This window comes from Protopterus annectens, chromosome 5.part0, assembly GCF_019279795.1.
Source record: "Protopterus annectens isolate FY-2018-M chromosome 5.part0, PAN1.0, whole genome shotgun sequence".
Lineage (NCBI taxonomy): Eukaryota > Metazoa > Chordata > Ceratodontiformes > Protopteridae > Protopterus > Protopterus annectens.
The window spans coordinates 551,059,795-551,078,343 of NC_056735.1; the positions used below are offsets into that span (position 1 = coordinate 551,059,795).

The 18,549-nt window shown below is 36.1% G+C and overlaps 1 protein-coding gene across 1 annotated transcript in view; it reads left to right on the forward strand.

The window, feature by feature from the left end:
- The window catches only part of CADM2 (cell adhesion molecule 2), a gene marked incomplete at its 5' end in the record, with an annotated part of 1,428,667 nt that overhangs the window by 1,403,423 nt on the left and 6,695 nt on the right, over nt 1-18,549 (forward strand). The window contains one exon of the mRNA XM_044071843.1: nt 6,059-6,184. Coding sequence (XP_043927778.1) covers nt 6,059-6,184 — 126 coding nt within the window. The remainder of the gene's footprint in view (nt 1-6,058; nt 6,185-18,549) is intronic.

Genomic DNA, 18,549 nt, shown 5'->3' on the forward strand with positions numbered 1-18,549 from the left:
TTAATTGTTTGATATCTAGAGATCTGAATGAAGAAAATGTAATGCTGACATCTGCTTTAAGGGCCAACTACTAGCATTAAGAAGTATTTGCTTGTTAAAATCATTGACAGGAGCCCAACAGGTAGCATGCTCACCTTTGGTGATGAAGGATAAGCAGGCTTTTGGCTCTATTCCCATCCCAGGTGATTGGATTAATGTTCAAAATCTTCACATTGCAATGCTGCATTAGATGGTGCACTCAGAAGTGCACCATTCTTTGGATGAGACATTAAACTGAGGTCTCATCTTTGTGAATTGGTGGTAGTTAAGGGCGATGTAAAAGATCCCATAGCACCAATCAAAAAAGTAGCTGGTTAACAAATGCACTGGCCAAATTTGTCCTACCGGTATAAATACCATCTTGGATCTCCGTTGATAATAATCCCCTAGCCTAGTGGGACTGGTCAGCAAAGGATAAACAAATAAGTAAATCAATCAATCAATAAATAAATAGCAACTCAGCAATGTTCACATTTTCAGCCATCCTGGGGAGACTATAAGGCATTTGGAGACATTAAATGAAAAGGCTTTCTTTTATTTTCAAGTGTTTTTATGACAGCTGTAGAAACCTACTCACCTCTCAGACTAACCAGTTCTTTCGAGAAGAATGTGGAATGGTTACTAAGGAAAGAACTGTGGAGAAGACAGACATGTCTGTGACACAGAACTCAAAGCAGTTACTTGTTTTAGAGGAAGTGTAATATAACAGTAGAATTGTTTTCCAGCTGAGAGATTTACTTGAATACTTGCAAGCTTAATGAATAGAATAACATAAATAAGTTCAACTAACAATATTTAAAACCTTGTGACAGTACCGGAGTGTACTGCTACAGGAGGTCTTGTTCAGCTGAAAATGTAACTCTCTTACACAAGCTTTGCATACATTGTGTGTGTGTGTGTGTGTGTGTGTGTGTGTGTGTGTGTGTGTGTGTGTGTGTGTGTGTGTGTGTGTGTGTGTGTGTGTGTGTGTAGAGAGAGAAGAAAAGAACCATTTCCTGGATTCCATCCTTTATTTACTTTTAGTGTTTCCTGAAATGCATCTTTTTATTGATTTGTTTAAAGCAGCAAGAATGTTTCTGAATGAGCCCCCTAAATACAAAAGTACATTTGTATACGATATCTCCCTATGAAATATATAGAGTCTTAATAATATTATGAGTGAAAGAAAACTCTGCATGGAAAGAGCATTGCAAAATAAGAGTTATTCCATTTCCATCCAGATAAACTACAAGCAATTTCTGGCACATTTCAGTCACAGTGGGAACACCAGTTACACCAGTACAGATTACCCAGCCAGAATTCAAGTTCATGTACCTACAATATTATTCAAAGATCGTGTAAGGAAATTCTGTCACAACTGACCTATTTAAAGCCATCTCAGTATGTTACTTCTAAAGGGAGGCTGTACTTCTCTGAATTGTGTATTAAATTACATGCATTTAAGGCAACAATTCTTATTCCCAGTTTGAAAGACAAATGTGACAGAATGAAACTTATTAAAATGATATGCTTCAGTAAGCTCATTTTAATGGTTTAGTTGCTGTAGCAGCTTGACATTAGTGTCAGGGAATATGAAGATTTCATTCAAAAATAACTAATCCCATCTACATTTATAGTCAGGATGAACTATTGCAGGTGGACAGTAGGATAAAGCCAGTACTATGATGTTCAATGCCATTTGATTCTTTCTGGTAGTGTTGTTTGAATGGAACCTAGTATAACAGTATCCATAAAGGTCCTACTGATCTGACATCTGTAACTCTCTTTATCTGTCTTTTTCTGTTTGATACTAACCCACAGACACACACACACACACACACACACACACACACACACACACACACACACACACACACACACACACACACACACACACACACACACACAGACTATATGTGATAGATTATCTTAACTACTGGAGAAAATGAACTATGAGCTACCAGCTATGAACAAACGCACACACAAACAGGTACACATACACACACAGACTTGTTTAATACTGCCTGTTTTTATTGCTGTATGGTTTTCCTAATTTCATATAAAACTTTTTTTTTTTTTGTTTGATTCCTTGTTTGTACTTTTCTATTTGCCATCTCCCACACAGAATTTCTATTTGCATTCTTTTATTGATTTATAGCTTTGCTATATGTCAGATGGGAGCATTTTCACAAATCTGTCCCTTATTTAACTAATGACATACTTATTTATGGTTATATTAAATTCTAATATTAACAGTCCATCATCCAAATTACTGCTAAATAAGTGAGAGCTTTTATTTAAAGGCTGAAATCAGACTGCAGCAAAACAGGCTTTAAATGTCAGAAACAACATTCTCCTGGTAATGGTATTGAACTGAAAACACCTACAAGGTTCTTGATTTGCTTTCATCCATGCCCTTTTGCAACAGTAGTAACTTCTTAGCACATTAACCCTTTTCTTACGCAAACAGAAAGACTAAATGGTATTGTTTAAAGTGCATTAGTTTCAATCATATTTAAATCAGTTTTGAAGTTTTGCCAACCAACCTGACGTTCTCCGAGTGTTAAAAATACCATGACACATTTAAGTTGTTTTATATATAGATTTTTTTTTAAATATTTATTCCCAAATATAATTTCTTAACCATTTACTAATTCTTTGTATTGTTTTTTGTATGAGGCGGCCCTATAACAGAGTCATTAACAGTAAAAACCGAATGATTTAGCACTGTCCATGTAGGTGGGAAAGATAATCAGAAATATTAATAGCATCAGCAAACAGATACACAAACCATTTTGTTAATATTATTTTTATGCTAGGTTCTTAAAATTAACTGCTTAGCTGCTTTCTTAAGTTTTATGCAGTGCATGCTGTACCATGATAATGCTCCAATAACAGGAAAAGAAATAAACTTGTAAAGACTAGTGTGAAAACCTAACATAACAGCACTCGTGTGGTATGCAACAATGACTGTACCTCCATGTGTTGTTATGCTTGGGTGTTGTGCTAGAAATTCTCATTGGGTCTTGACTGCACTTAAGTATTTCACTGTGTCACTGAAGATTTCAGTTAATCAAAAGTGTAACAAATACATTTTCTTTTCTCTTTTTATTCAGAAAATGCATATCAGTGCAAAACCTATTGTTCCATTAATGTTTAAGATAGATTAAAGCAAAATTTAAAAATTGTCGGAGAGTTGTCAGTGTTTCTATTTCCACCTCATTCTTTTCAAAGCTGGTAAAACACTTTATGTTTTTTTTTTTTTTTCCTTTCTACAGCTAGTAGTACTCAGTGGAGATAAAGCTTCATGCACTACAAAGACTTACAATCAGGTCTCTGATCATAAGCTTTATTACAAGCTCTCAACATGGGTGCCAAGATTCTCTTCTTGAGTTTGTTCTCAAGGTGAATTTCTTGGTATCCATATCTCAAATACATAATAAGCCAATTATGATTGACGACCCAATCAAAATCTTCTGTGTTATGACTGTCCTGTCCTCACAAATTCTCCTTAAGTTTCTCATGGGAACAAAGAACTGCTTCTAACTTCAGCAGATTAAAGGAATTCTTCTTTTTAACAAACAGAAAATTCATTGACATTTAAAAAATAATCCAAACCATACCACGTCTGTGTGTGTGTGTGTGGGTGTGTGTGTTTGTGTTTGTGTGTGTGTGTATGTGTGTGTGTGTCGCCCTGCTAGACAGGGGTCCAGGGAAGTAAATAGTGTTTTTTTGTGTGTGTGTGTGTGTGTGTGTGTGTGTGTGTGTGTGTGTGTGTGTGTGTGTGTGTGTGAGATGCATGTATATAGGAATTTGGGGTACTTCCTCACCCATGCATTGTGAAGTGAAGGAGTATATTTTCATTTAGAAACATTTTCTAGTCCATATACATGTAAAGTTAGTCTACATGTCTAGGATACAATATTATCAAATGTTATACTTTAGCTAAATAATTTTCACTCAAATAAAGCTTCAGCTAAATTATATTTTGTCCTTTTGTATTGAGACATATGGCATTCATCCAAGTGTAATTCATGCAAATGTATGGTGTGAAACAATAATCACTGTAAACTGAATTTACTGAAATTTCAGGATCTTAGGAAGGTTTGGACTTTGACATTCAATGATAGTATGATAGGGCATTAAATAAAACACATTGGGAGACTGGTAATGTTAGATAAGTAAATGTGCATGCTGTGTTTTGTAAAGAGTATGGTGCAAACGTTTGAAAATCAAGGTAATGTACATCTTTAACCTTACATAATACCTGTAGAAGAGCTACACACTCTAAGTACTTGTTTAAATGTTAGCTTATTTTCTCATTACACAGCAGTAACAAGTATCTGTGATGCTTTCTCATCAGAGTGCATTTTGTACATTTTAGTTTTACACAATTAGTGTTGCAAATAAAAAAACAGTGATTTTACTCACTAACTGTTAGCCTAATCCTCCGAATAATTTTATTGCATGAACCTCAAAGACCTTTCCCTCAACCTCCATTATACCGTACCCTGGCAGTGGCAAAATTCTATACAATTCCACCACAAAGAAAAAGAGATAGTAGTCAGATTTTCAGTGCACGCCACTGCCAGTTCTTCAGCTCCAGGCCCACTAAACCTTTATCTGACCTCTTGTCTTTTGGAGTAAATTCAGTGCTTCATAGATCAGTTTTGGCAATAGATCTAGCATATTTTTGCCTGTTGTTTCACTGGAAAAAGAGAATGTTCCAGTGTGTGTGTGTGTGTGTGTGTGTGTGTGTGTGTGTGTGTGTGTGTGTGTGTGTGTGTGTGTGTGTGTATGTGTGTATGTGTGTATGTGTATGTGCTGCTGTGTGTTTGTATTTACATTCAGGGAAATATGACAAATTAGGAAGTAAAAGAGTTTAACCTCAGTCACAAAATTGTACGTTATGACTTAGTGGTGGTAATGTTAACACTTCATAATCTTACCTGATAATATTTGCATTGACAATCTCAAATTGGTTAACTTTGGAAGTCATTAACATTTTTCAACTACTGCCACGTGAACATGCCAGAAAAATTGTTTGGGTTACTCATCTACCTAGTACCTGAAAGCACAATTACCTTTTGACCTTAGTCCTGTATATTTAAATATAGCAATAACATTGCATAAAGCAAAATGTTTCAGAAGAATTTAACCCAAAGTGCAAATGATTCCACCCTAAAATGTTAAAAAAAGATCAAACTCTAGAGGGAAAATTATATTTAAATGCAAAGATAAGCCCATAATGCAGTTTTAAAGATTAAGCAAAGTGTCAGAAATAGGAAGTGTCATAAGGCAATATTCACTGCATATCAGTGAATGGAAACTGTATCTTTCTTTGTTCTACAGTTCGACTGTAAAAATAACGTTTTTTTTTTAATTTACAGGGCAAAGGGATTGTTTACTTTCATTTGCTTTTTGGAGGAGAATATTAAATATTTCTATCAAGTGTTATAGGGATGTTTATGATTTACACAAAAGTATTGACAAGATCATTCAGAAAATTTCAATAAAGAAATGCATAATACTTTATTTAATGTTATTTAATACAGTAACATCCTGATGGCATACTTGGGTACATTACAGAATTATCATTCACTGTAAAATCCTATATACAGATTTCTGATAGAAGTAAGACAGGTGAGAGAGAGAGAGAGAGAGAGAGAGAGAGAGAGTGTGTGTGTGTGTGTGTGTGTGTGTGTGTGTGTGTGTGTGTGTGTGTGTGTGTGTGTGTGTGTGTGTGTGTGTGTGTGTGTGTGTGTGTGTGTGTGTGTGTGTGACTTCCAGTCCATATCTTTTTTCTTGCCTTATAAGTGCTGCCTGCTACAATTGCCCTTAGTTCTACACAAATGTGGATTTGATAAAATGGATAATTAATATTGATAGTTATTTACTGATATTACTTTAACACTGCTTTAAAATGATTTTAGTAAGAAGTATGCAGAATATACTGGTCACTGTCATTTTTTTACAGAGAGTTGTATATTCATTTTGATTGTAAAATGTTTCAGATCCTTTTTGTTTTTTTTTTTGGCAGATCCTAGTGCTCTAGCTGGACCATCTGGACCTGATCATGCCCTTATAGGAGGTGTTGTAGCTGTAGTAGTATTTGTTACATTGTGTTTAATAATTGTGCTTGGACGATATTTGGCAAGACATAAAGGTAAGCTATCTCTGCATTGCAAAATTAATTCTTAATCATAACAAAATGATTTAAAACTACCTTTAAGTTAGTCTTTACAACAGTGTTTGAGTGTACTTAGATTGATAGACAGATAGATGTATAAAATTATTTAGCATGTTGTTATGTCACTTCTGTTTTTTACATAGCTCTTGTTCTGTGTTTCTAGTTCTCAAAAGGAGCATGGATGTATGCAGCACATTTCAAATATTGTGTGGCTACAGTGTCAATGCCAGTATTTTTCTCACTGACCTTCTTCATTGTAGATATGGAGATAGATGTTGTAACAGTCTAACGAACCAATGATAGTATTATATGTTATAACTGTGCTTGCACTCAGGTGTATTTCTCAACATAGAGATTCACCATTAACAACCCTCATTAATGAGTTAACACTTTTGTTTTATTTCCAGTGATCCAAAATGAATACTTCCTCCGCATCACACATAATGAGCACCAAAGCTTATAGTAACATATTCTAAGGAAAGTGTCTTAAAAGCAAATAGTCTTAACACTTTCTGTGAAGGTAGAATGAAGGCTGAACGATTATGGTGGCAACTCCAATTAGAAGATTTTTTTCTTTTTATTATTATTATTATTATTATTATTACTGTTTAGTTGTCTCAAAGTGGTGTGCTCAACATAAAATTATTGATGTCATATCATACTAGTAGTTCCAATGTTGGAAAACTAGTAAAATGTAAAAAAGAAGATATGTAAGACATTTAGCTTACTGAAAAGTTGGATATGTTTTCTCCCCCTATGGCTAAGAGGTGGTAAGGCTGTCAATTCTGTAGAGGACCTACAAGAAGAACTTGAGGCTGCAGTAACTAAGAATCTTCCTTAGGGATAACTGACATGTGAAATCGAACAAGTACATACTAAATTAAATACTTATACTGCCGCAGCTTAAGAATGGGATGCTGAATTGGATAAGGCTAAGAACTCTCTCACTTATTCAATTAAGGAGCCATAACAGAAAAACTAGAGTTAAGAGAGTATGGTTATAATGTGCTGCAATCAAAATTCATTACAAAGAAATAAGCATACAAAGAACACAGAAAACACTGGGAAACTGTTTTGTTTTTTGGACTACATGAGGAAGTGGAAGGAGTCGGGTGTGACACATATATGTAGGAAACACTGGTAAGTTGGCTTGGATTGCATGTATGTCAAACTAAAATTGTACGGGCTTAAAAATATTTTTTCCAGGGTCAAGTGTGTGCAGCTTAATGATCTCAGCCTGTTTTTTTTTTTTTTTTTTTTTTGAAGCATATAATCTTAAATACATGATTTTGAAATAGCTCTGGACTCCTTATAGTGTTTAAAAGACTGGTGACAAATAAGTGTTTTTTTTTTTTTTTTTTTATTGATTAGTGCTTTCAGACTAAGAGTATATATTTTTAGCTTCCATGTAAGAATATAGATTTAGAAAGTTAATATTTTATATGGTGACCCAGCTGTATTAAATTGATCCAAGACTTTTACAGATTCCTCGGAAGAATTTGTGACTATCTGAACATATGATACCTTTCAGATTAATAAAAGATTGTTGAATGAAATGAATGTGGGTAAAGAGACTGACATGCCTGCTCTGGCAGATACTTCAAGAGGTGCAGATGCTAATAAGTTTATAGCCATCAGGAGCTTTGTAAGTTCAGAAAGCTTATTAGTCATAGTGTGTGACAAATGGAGCTGAACTAGGGACTTAATGAGATTGTTTTGAAAAATATGCAGTTGTTGGGTCATTCTTTTAGTTGATATGATGCAGTGGAGGCAGTACATCATTGATTAAATATATAATATTTAAACGGATTGAGAGAAGTTTTCAATACCCTGGATTAAATGTAGGAAGTTAATGGATATTGATGAGGGCAAGCATTCACTTTCCATTTGGCTCAAAGGTTTAAATTAATGCATGTTGGCAGACACTGAAGATGATGGCATGGGTCACAGGTGTTTAACAGTGATACAATGGGAAATAGTGAAACATCTTAGAAGTTGCCAGAACTACAGCCATAACAACTTGTAAAGCAGACTTTGGCTATTTACTGTGATCAGAAATGCCTAGTTATTAAATATTTAGCAAATAAATAGCAAAACTGACAGACTGGTAGTGATCCCACCAAGAAACAAAAAATGCAATGCTGAAAAACAATACTAAAATATTGATTGAATTGTTTCAGATTACTAGTAATATGACCAGTGGGGAGGATTTAGTTTTTATAACTCTTGATGTAGCATCTTTATTTATGGTTATCTCCAATAGTTGGGGGATTGACAATGTGAGACTGTTTTATCAAGAGGCAATTCGTTGCATAATAATTGGATTTAATTAATCTGTACATTATTACAGTTAGTTTTAGAAAACAAACTTTTTTTCTGTTCAACAATGATTTCTATCTACAAAAGGTTGGTGTAACTATGGCCACAGCTTGTGCCAATAGTTACACGACCCTTGCATTAGCACAATGGGAGCATGAGTGTGTGACTGAACACAATGAATTTTGTGAGCATATTGCTTGTTATAATCATTTCATGGACAATGTTTTTATTTTACGGAGGGGACCCTATGAGCTAGTTAGTAGGTTTGTGGATTATTTGCATTAAATGGCTCAATTTTTAAAGTTTGATTATATTGCTTCAAAAATGTCCATAGAGTTTTAAATTACATGGGTTGCATTAGGTGAGTTTCAGACATCTAATTTTAAAAAGCAGTACAAGAAGAATGGAAGAATGTTCTGTTGCATAAAACAAGTATGCACCCTCATCACATACCAGGAATGCAGTTAAAGGGAAATACATAGGGTCATGAAGCTGCATAATGATGATGAGGCCCTTGGGAGAACACTATCAGATCTGAAGATGGAATTTATCCAGAGAGGATATGATGAGATGGAGTTGGATACCTGCATAAGAGAGCTATGGTCTGTGAGAAACACCACTGGCAGACCATATTTCTCTCATAGCTGCAGATGGGATGATAGATACAGAGAAAGAAGCAAAAACCTAATTTTAGGATGACACTAACATATAGTAGTAATATAGGAGTTATATGTGATATCATTAAAAAGAACTGGACAATATTATATGCAGATAATAGGTTGAGTAAAGTTATCAATGAAGTACCAGAGTTTAGTTTTAGGAATGGCTTGCCTCTAAAGAGGCAACTTTGTTATAAGAATAAGAAAGATGTTTATATACTACCTTTACAATGATAGGGGACATTTCCCTGTAGACATTATAAAGCTTGTAAGTATATTAATTGTAGGAATTTGTTTATACACCCCACATTGAATTTTTCTATAGGGACTACACTTTATGCTGATTGCACAACTAGGGATTTAATTTATTTTGCCTTTTGTACAAAGTGTTTTATGTTTTATGTAGAAAAAACAAATAGGTCCTTCAAAGAGAGGGTCTTAGAATGTGTAAATGATGTTAAAAATAAAAAGGTGAAGAATGCTTTAGCCCTACATGTTTCTGAGTTTGGTGAAGGACATGATTTTAAGTTTTTAGTTCTAGAGATTTTAGTGGTTAACAAGAGAAGTGGTGATTTTAAGAACTTCACTGAGAAAAAAGAGCAAGAGTCGATTGTACGTCTGAATGCACACAGATTAACTGGGATAAATGAGCATGTTTCCTTGAAACCTATAGTAAGAGCTCATCCACTTTTTGCACTAATTTTGATGTTTTTATGAATGTATATGTTTTTGTGGCATGTTGTATATATAACAGTTTTAATATTTTCATGTATAAAATTTACAGACATTTTTAGTAATGCATTTAGGTATATATTTAGTATATATTTAGTTTTAAGGGCTTATTATATCGTAATTGATGTAATAGTATATTGATTAATTGATAGAGCTTGGTGATTGGTTTCTTTGAGATTAAATAGATAGTGATGGAGTTATACTGGCAGGTCTGAAGAAGCAGTCTCATGACTGTGAAAGCACTTACCACTTTCACTGTTTTTTTATTAAAAGTTAATTAAAAGTCAATATTAACAGTTATTTCATTTGTTTTATCGTTTTCAGCCTTGGAGTTTGCCTGTTTTTTTTTAATATTAATTATTTGGATTATGATTGATTAAAGAGGTCTAGAGTGTAATGACTAGTTATAGTTTTACTTTTATTATTATTTACTGACTAGGATACAGCTAGAGTTATGATTTCTATATTTTTGGGGTTCCTTTCTTTCTGCATAAACTTGCATTTAAATCATTCAGGATGGTCAGTTCAATAAAGTGAAGGGTGTGACTCCTTAAATATGTATGTCTATTTCAATTTACTTTAAAGTACCATGGTAAAGGGCATTGTAAAATAGATCAGCTGATGAAATGGCACATGATGATCAGTTGATATTTTAGATGTCACTTTAGAAATAAGGAAGGGAGCATGTGGAATGGGGCATTACTGGGTACCTAAGCATTATCAGTGGGTAAGTCTGCAGGTGTAATGGTATCTGCTTCACTGAGTATATTTATCACTTTTCTGTTCATGCTGGTTTTGGTGTGTATAATTTTAATGCATTTATGTAAGTGTTGTATCAATCTGATGTTGACTGATAACATTGAATTATATAGTGCAAACTGTTGATTGGGCAATGTTTATTATGTTATTAAGTCTTGTCAGTACAGCATTCTTAGTTTTATTTTGAGTGCCTAATAGGTTTGGTATGTTTATGATCTTTAAGTTAAGTAAAATGCAGGATTTTTTGGTAAGTGTGAAAGTCTATGTGCATGTAGTTTTTGTTTAAATACAATTCAAAAAACCAAATGCAGACATCTCCCTTTTTTACTGCTTCAATATGTGTGGTACTTTTTTTAGGCTGTACACTTATTCATAGGTTCATAGGTTGGTACTAGGCTACCAGCCCTAGGGCCTATACAAGCCTAGCTATAACAATTCCCTGGATATTTATTCCCACAATATTTACTTCCCTGGACCCCTGTTTAGCAGGGCGACTGACATCCCTTTTGAAGAGGGCCAAGGAGGCACTCTGCTTGACATGTATGGGCAGTCTGTTCCAGAGTATGGGGAGTTTCTGAGTCAGGAAACTGTCCCTCCAACATGTTTTGTTCATTGTGATGACAAGGTTTAGATCCCGAAAGTGTGTGACTCTGAGGGACTGGGATTTCTTTAAGTGGAGCATGTCCAACAGCTCAGGGTTTGACATGACCTTGTATGTTAAGCAGAGATCGCCTCTGAGTAGACAATATGCCACAGAGTATAGTTAGAGTATTTTTAGATGGTCAGTATAGAGCATCTGCTTTAGGCCTCTGATTCTTTTAGTAAGGTATTTCTGCAGCCTTTCCAGCTGTTGCAGATGTCTTGTGAGGTACATACTAAATAGGGCGTTGTACTCTATAATGGGTCTAATGAAGGATGAGTACAGTGGGACAATGACCTCCTTTGTTCTGGATGAAAAGCCCTTGGTGATGAGGTGTGCCACGTAGAAGGATTTCCTGACTGTTGTGGTGATGTGGTTATCAAAGGCAAGACCACTTGTCCACCTGTGGCCCTAAGTCTTTTATCACACTTTCGGTGTTTAGTGTACTGCTACCTATGTGGTAATTCATGGGTACATGGTTTTTCCCAAAGGGGATAACTATGCATTTCTTGGCATTAAGCTTGAGCCCATGGTTCTGGCACCAAGCATCTGCTTCTGTAAGGCCCTTTTGTACAATATCCACATCATTTGGGGATTTAATAATGGTTCCCAGTTTGCAATCATCTGCTAGCATTGTTAGCCAGAGTCACTTAGTGTTAGCTTGTACTTCAGAGAAGCAGATGCCAAACAAGAGTGGTCCCAGGACTGAACCCTGAGGTACTCCACTTGTCACTTGTCTGGAGCTGGATTTGGAGTCGGCAACTTTTACAGTCTGCGTCCTGTCAGTAAACCAGTTGGCAATCCATTGCGTGATGTAGGGATTCATGCCCAGCTTAGTAAGTTTATCTATGATTCCAGAGTGGGGGATGGTGTTGAAGGCCTTGACAAGGTCCAGTTAGACTGTGTGGACCACCTTACCCTCATCCACAACTCTGGAGACTGAATCGAAGAAGTCAGTCAGGTTCAGAAGACAAGATCGTCCCTTCACGAACCCAAACTGGGTGGGGTCTAGTGTTTGAAGGTTGCCGATGTCTTTGTTTATAAGTTCCATGATAATACGTTCCATGGCCTTGCAGATCAGACTCTTCAGACTGATGGGGCAGTAGTTCCCAGGATCCAAGGTGGATCCCCCCTTGTGGAGTGGGATAACTGTAGCTGTGCGCCAGTCAGTAAGAATACATTGAAGATGATAGCAGTAAATTACAAGTTACTCAAGATGTTAGAAAGTGAATGTCAATATTTATAGTTAGAAACACATATAATATATTACGGAATTTGTTTAGGAAATAAGATTAAAAACACGGCGACCAAAATATATGATGAACTAAAATTTAGACCGAAAGATGCTTTCAGAAAATGCAAAATAATAGTCCTATCATTATATCAGAGGTTGTAGGCTTTGCATATTTACATGCTTCCCTTTCTGCTGTATATGTTGTAGTCCTTCCCAGTGGATTCTTGAAGTAGACATTTTTAAAAGCAGTTACAAAATTGGAGCTTGATTTTTGTTTGGGATGGTGGAAAAGGCCAGGTTTCTTGAGAGAACTACATGCAATCAATAGACATAGGATGATGGAATCTTCCAGATCCTTTTTCGTGTCATAAGGTTGAACAGCAGGAAATAACATATTTGTTAATTGTGATATCTTATGCCAATTGGAAAACATTAGTAAGAAGAAGTACTAGTGTTAATACATACTTATTTGTGAGAAAAGTGTTTAGGTTATTCTGGGGAAGGAAAACCGATTCCTTGTGTTCATTGAAACAAGTGCAGAAGGTTTTGAAATATATTTCAGCTACCTTAGAGATAATCCCTTTGTTAGTTTACTAATGCCTGTTAGTCACAGTAAAATGGGACTTCAAGGCAATTTGGGTTTAAGAATGTGGGAAGCAAGAAAAACTATTGTGAAAGTTTTTTTAGGAACAGGTTAATTTAATAACAATTTAGGTTTCAAATCCACAAGACACTTTTACTGAATAGGTGGGAGGGTTGTCACAATGGTTAGGGTGCTTACCAAAAAGGCAGAAGGTACAGAGTTTGATTCTCACCTTTGAAGGAAATTGACCAGGCTTAAAATGTCCGACAAGGGTATCTAGTCAAGTACTTACTCATGAACCTATGTGCTAAGAATAAACTAAATCGGTATTATAGATGCAACTCAGCCAATATTTCCTATCAAGTTATTACTTGCAACACCTCTAATATTGGTATTTTTGTTTTTTGAAGCAAGGGGAGGATATCATCTCTTGAAATGTTTGGTGAGTATGACATGCAGAGCTTTAAAGAGGATTAATTCAGACATAATTCAGAAAATTATATGAGATTGCACTTCCTGTCAGATGTAAAATTAGAAGATGTTTGTTGGAAATGGACTTCTTAGTTGGCATGGCATACTACTAAATTGATAAGGCTAAGCTTTTTTCATGCAAAAAGTCTAAATAAAAATGTATTTGTGAAGATTAAATAGAATATTCACCTCAGTTGACCCAATGAAAATGTAACAAAGGATCTGCAGATGTCCGGAAGTATTTTAATCTTGCTTAAATATGATTGATTCTAAAGTAGAATTAGGTCAATCAATACAAGGACTGATGCAGAGAGATAAATAGATAACAAAGGCATTACTAAAATTGGGATACAATAAGTAAGGAAATTTATAAAATGAATGCACAATATGTTTTAATTAATAGTAGTTGCTTAGAGCTGTTGAAGCTCTTGTACAAACAATGCATAAATAGGATAAAGATAGATTAAGTAAGTTGTGTGATAGTTTTCATGGTATTAGTATAAAGATAATAATTGAGAAAGGGGAAGTAAAGATAAATTGACACTGCAAGACATAAGGGAATTTCAGTACTGATTTTAATATTTAGGTCATTTAACTTTTTTTTTCTTCATACGGTAGGTTGGCTTGTTACTGAGACATTTATTTTCTGATAAAGGTACATTGACAATTGTTTTTCTTTTTTTTTGCTTGAAATTTTATTCTGATCTGTAATGTAAGAGTCCTGACATAGTAATTCATATGTTGCAGTTCATCTGTTTTCTTCTATACATGGTTATTCTTTTTGTTGTAGATTTGGGTTTGTTATTACTCATTCCTCTGTCTGAGCACCTGTTAAGAACTAGCAATGTATCAATTTCAAGCGTTGTTTATTTGAAACATTAAATAATGGTGCTAACTGTCTAAAATGAGCAAAGGACTGATTATAAAGATGGTGTGTCAGTCAAGAAAAGATGTTACTGTTATTGCAATCAAGGCTGCGGATGTATCAATATATTTATATTAATGTTAGGCGTTAAGAAATGAGGTTTGGTAACAAACCAGTTTGTCCAGGGACATCTTCAGGTGGGGGTTAGACAGAAAAAGTAGCTGGAATTAAGAGGGTGGGGGGATGAAAGGGTTAAATGGGAATGAGGGATTATTAGGAGGAAATGAGGTAAGTGTAGGGAGGGGCTTAAGGGATTTATGCATGTGTAACTGGATAAGGTATCACATTTAGGTGTGAACTTGTTATGCCAGGTTGTACATCCAAGAAGACCTGTAGGTACTGGTCTGGTCAGGTCAGCCTTGGGATTTTTGTCTGTGTAAGAAGTGGGTAATGTTTGCCAGCAAGGGTTTAGGGCGTGCTGCTGTGTCTGTGAGTTTTTTTTTTTTGGTTGTGTTACTGCTATTTCAGTGGGGGGGGGGGGGGGCAGGATCATGTCTTTTGAATGAGTACAGCTGGCATTTATCTGGGGGAATTCCTGTGTCGGGAGGTTTGGGTTGTTGGGGAGGCTTGCCGATGGGTGGGCTTTGCATTGTTCTTCCAGTTCGGGTAGTGAAGCCTTTGAAGTACAAGAGACTTGGAATAGTTAATAAGCTAATTAGATATTAGGTATCAGTCCATACAAAATCAGGGTTTTGTGCTTCTTCAAAAAAAAAATGCCTTCTTCATCCCCTCCTTGTTAATGTGTGTGATGGTGGGGACAGGTGGGTGCACTGATGTCATGAGCATGGCATTGATGTTGCATGTTGCACCGTATCCCATACATAGCATTACTTCTAGAATTAGGGATTCAAAAAAAGAAAAAAAAAACAGTCTTAAAGTGTTAATATTAATTTGAGAAGTGGGTGGAATAAGAGAAAGATATGGGAATTGGTGCATATTTGCTGAAGTGGGTGTTTTCCATTGGTTGTGTGTTGCCCGTGCAGAATAGCGACAGTTCCTCATGCTTTGTGCTGCATTAATGTCCGTGTGGAAGGGTTATGGCAGGCCAGGTTTAATGTATTGACTTATGAGGCACAAGCCATGTATATTGTATGAGCATGCCTCTTGTCTACCTCTTAACTGTACTGATTTCATTATAAAAAAAAAATGTCCATAATTTTGCTTCATATTTCTGGCCCATTTACATAAGTCTTGCCTTAATGTCTGATTGGGAATGACTGCTTTGTTTTGGTTGATAGGCCACATGGCATGCCTTTCGGTTTTCTCAGATTGTCACAGATGTCTCTGATTTTGGTGTGAAAATTGTGGATCTGTTCCTCTTGATTAGTGACTGTTGGAAAGGGGGGGACAAATTGCATTTAGTAAGTGATAACAGTGGTTGGACTTGTAGGGTGTATGTTGGTTCAAGCTGTCTTAATCTTTCTGGGTCTCAAGTTGATAGCACAGATATTTTGAAGGTGTCCCTGTTTTGATAACAATAAGACTCCATAGTGGTGTCTAAATCAATCACTGTTACAATGAAAACTCTGCAATCTGCATGGTTTGTTGTTTCTTAAATTGTAGAGGACTCAAGACAAAAAAAGGTAGATTATGGCAGCCAACATTTCTGCATGCTGACTTTTAATACATAATACAATGTGCAGTGATGGGGTTGATTTGGCAGACCAAAGATTTTGGAATGTATCAAATGAACACCAGCCTGTTCTTTCCTGTTATTATTTGAAGAATTGTATGTTTTTACTTGTCTGGGTCGATGGTCACTCCAAGAAAAAGGGTGAAGCATGAAACTGCATTGTACAATTTTACCTTAACGATAATAACCTGCTACAACACTTCATTCTTTTAAATGTTAACTACACAGAGTCCATATACTGCATTCTTGATAGAGTGCTCCCTAAAAGGTAGGAAAAGATAAAGGTGCACTCCTGTTTGTATCCTGCTGAAATGCCACTACATTATTAGCGCACACAAGAATATACATTTTAGATAATGTGCAGGGAGTCTCTGCAGTGTTGAATGTGCTTTATTTAAAATTTTTAAGTAGTTCCATACGAGCAACGTAAAATTCAAATGGGAAAGCTGAAATTTAGGCATTTGGCCAGTATGACCCCTTTTTTGTGTGGTTTGCTCACTTACCAAGAAACATGCCTGTATTAAATTAACTCATGCTCTGTCTATTCAGAACCTTACTAAAACCAGCACAAGATCAAGTCAGTTTTTAAAGAGATTGCTCTAGTCATTGATACTAAATCAATAAAGTGTTTTTGGATTATGCCACACACTCACACAACTACTGGGGAGTGTTTTTTTTTTTTTTTGGGGGGGGGGTAAGTTTATAAGAACAATAGTTTGAAAATGGGCTTAGTTTGGTCCTGTGTCCCACTGCTCATTATGCATTTGCCCCAGACTTCTTGCTTTAAGTACTGGAGAGGTATGTGGGGTGGTGTTGTTACCCCTTCTTGTGTTACAAAAGGGGGGCATGGAGCAGGGAAATGGAGGACAGGTGTTTTCTGCAGAGGCATGGGTTGACCGTTGCAGGCTGCAGACCCTTCCCTATGGTGTGTGGATGGCTGGTTTCCTGTTTTGTTGTCCAATTGGGTGGTTGTTGGCAGGCGTGGTGAGACACTGCAGCCTCTCTGCATTGATGTGGTTCCTGTTAAGTTGTGAATAGCTTTTTGTGGGCTGCAGGCTGTGCATAGTAACAGTTGTCTTCTGCATATGCATGGTATGATAAATAGTGCAGAATATGGGGTTAGCTTTATATGCCTTAACTGTCCAGATTCTGCCTCATATTTTTGGTCTGTCCCTTATAAAATCTGTTTTGTTTACCAGCAAATACTGGGAAGATCTTGAGGACAGAAGTCACTAAATAATAACAGTGTCATACATTATATCCTTCAGAAGATGCATGCTGGACAAATCCTGTTGTTCTAGTAGCTTTTTAAGTTTATAAGAGCAACATTTAAAATCTGTCCATATTTTGGGTCTTTGGCCCCCATTGTGTCAGGCTTCATCATATCTTTCAACTGTACACATTTTCATTGAATGTCCAGATTTTGCCTCACATTTTGATTTGTTTTTCATAGAATTGTGGTTTTCTGGCAATTAGTGGTCCCCCTTTTATTTATGGCTTGTGAACATTTATTGCTCTAAGAGATTGAGAGGTATGAGTTTTGTCCAGTTTACCTGGGCTAAGAGGATGAGATGTATTTTTTAGAGCTTTTTACTTGTTGGGGGATGTGTCCTTGCTTTCAAGCTAAGGGGAAACAAATGGGCAGAATGTGGTACACATACTAATGGCATATTACGGTGTATTAATAGCTTCTGCTAGGAAGGTTATGAGAAGGTTAGGCAGGCTATTAAAAAAAAGAAAAAAAAAGGAGTGGAAGGGGTGCACTTGGAGTTGTAATATAAGTAAGTCATAATTACATCAGAAGGATTTGAGGGGGATATGGTGGTAGGCCCTTGGCAGCACTCAATGTTAAGACAGTTTTGGTTTGTTAAAAGTGAATTGATAGTTTTCTTTTACAGATCAATGAGGGGATTTGCATTTGTTACAAATGTGACAGGAGGTGTTGGGATGGGGGTATAATGTGGGGGGTTGGTTAGTGGTTTGGAAGGCAGGAAGGATGACCAAGGATATGTTGAACATTTGCAGTATTAATTTAATCTGGTGTCGGAGGTTTATCAGGAGTTGTTGGGGATTAGGGTTTATTTTCATCTGTTTAATATGGCAGTGGTATGGGTTGTGGGATTGTGCTGTTAGATGAGGTGTCAGGTTGCAATAAGGTTAAAGGATTGCTGCAGGAGTTTGGGGCACCTTTTATTAAGTAGGCTTATGGTAAGGCTTTGCCAGAGTAATTTAATTTGGGTTGCTGGGGTTGGGGCTTCTTTTATAAGGAAGGCATATGGTAGGGCATTGCTAAATTTGTAAATTATGTGTTGCAGCTGCCTGTGGGAAGGTGTTTGGTTGGACAATTTAGTTATTTGTCAGGTTTGGAAACAAGGTAAGGCAGTTT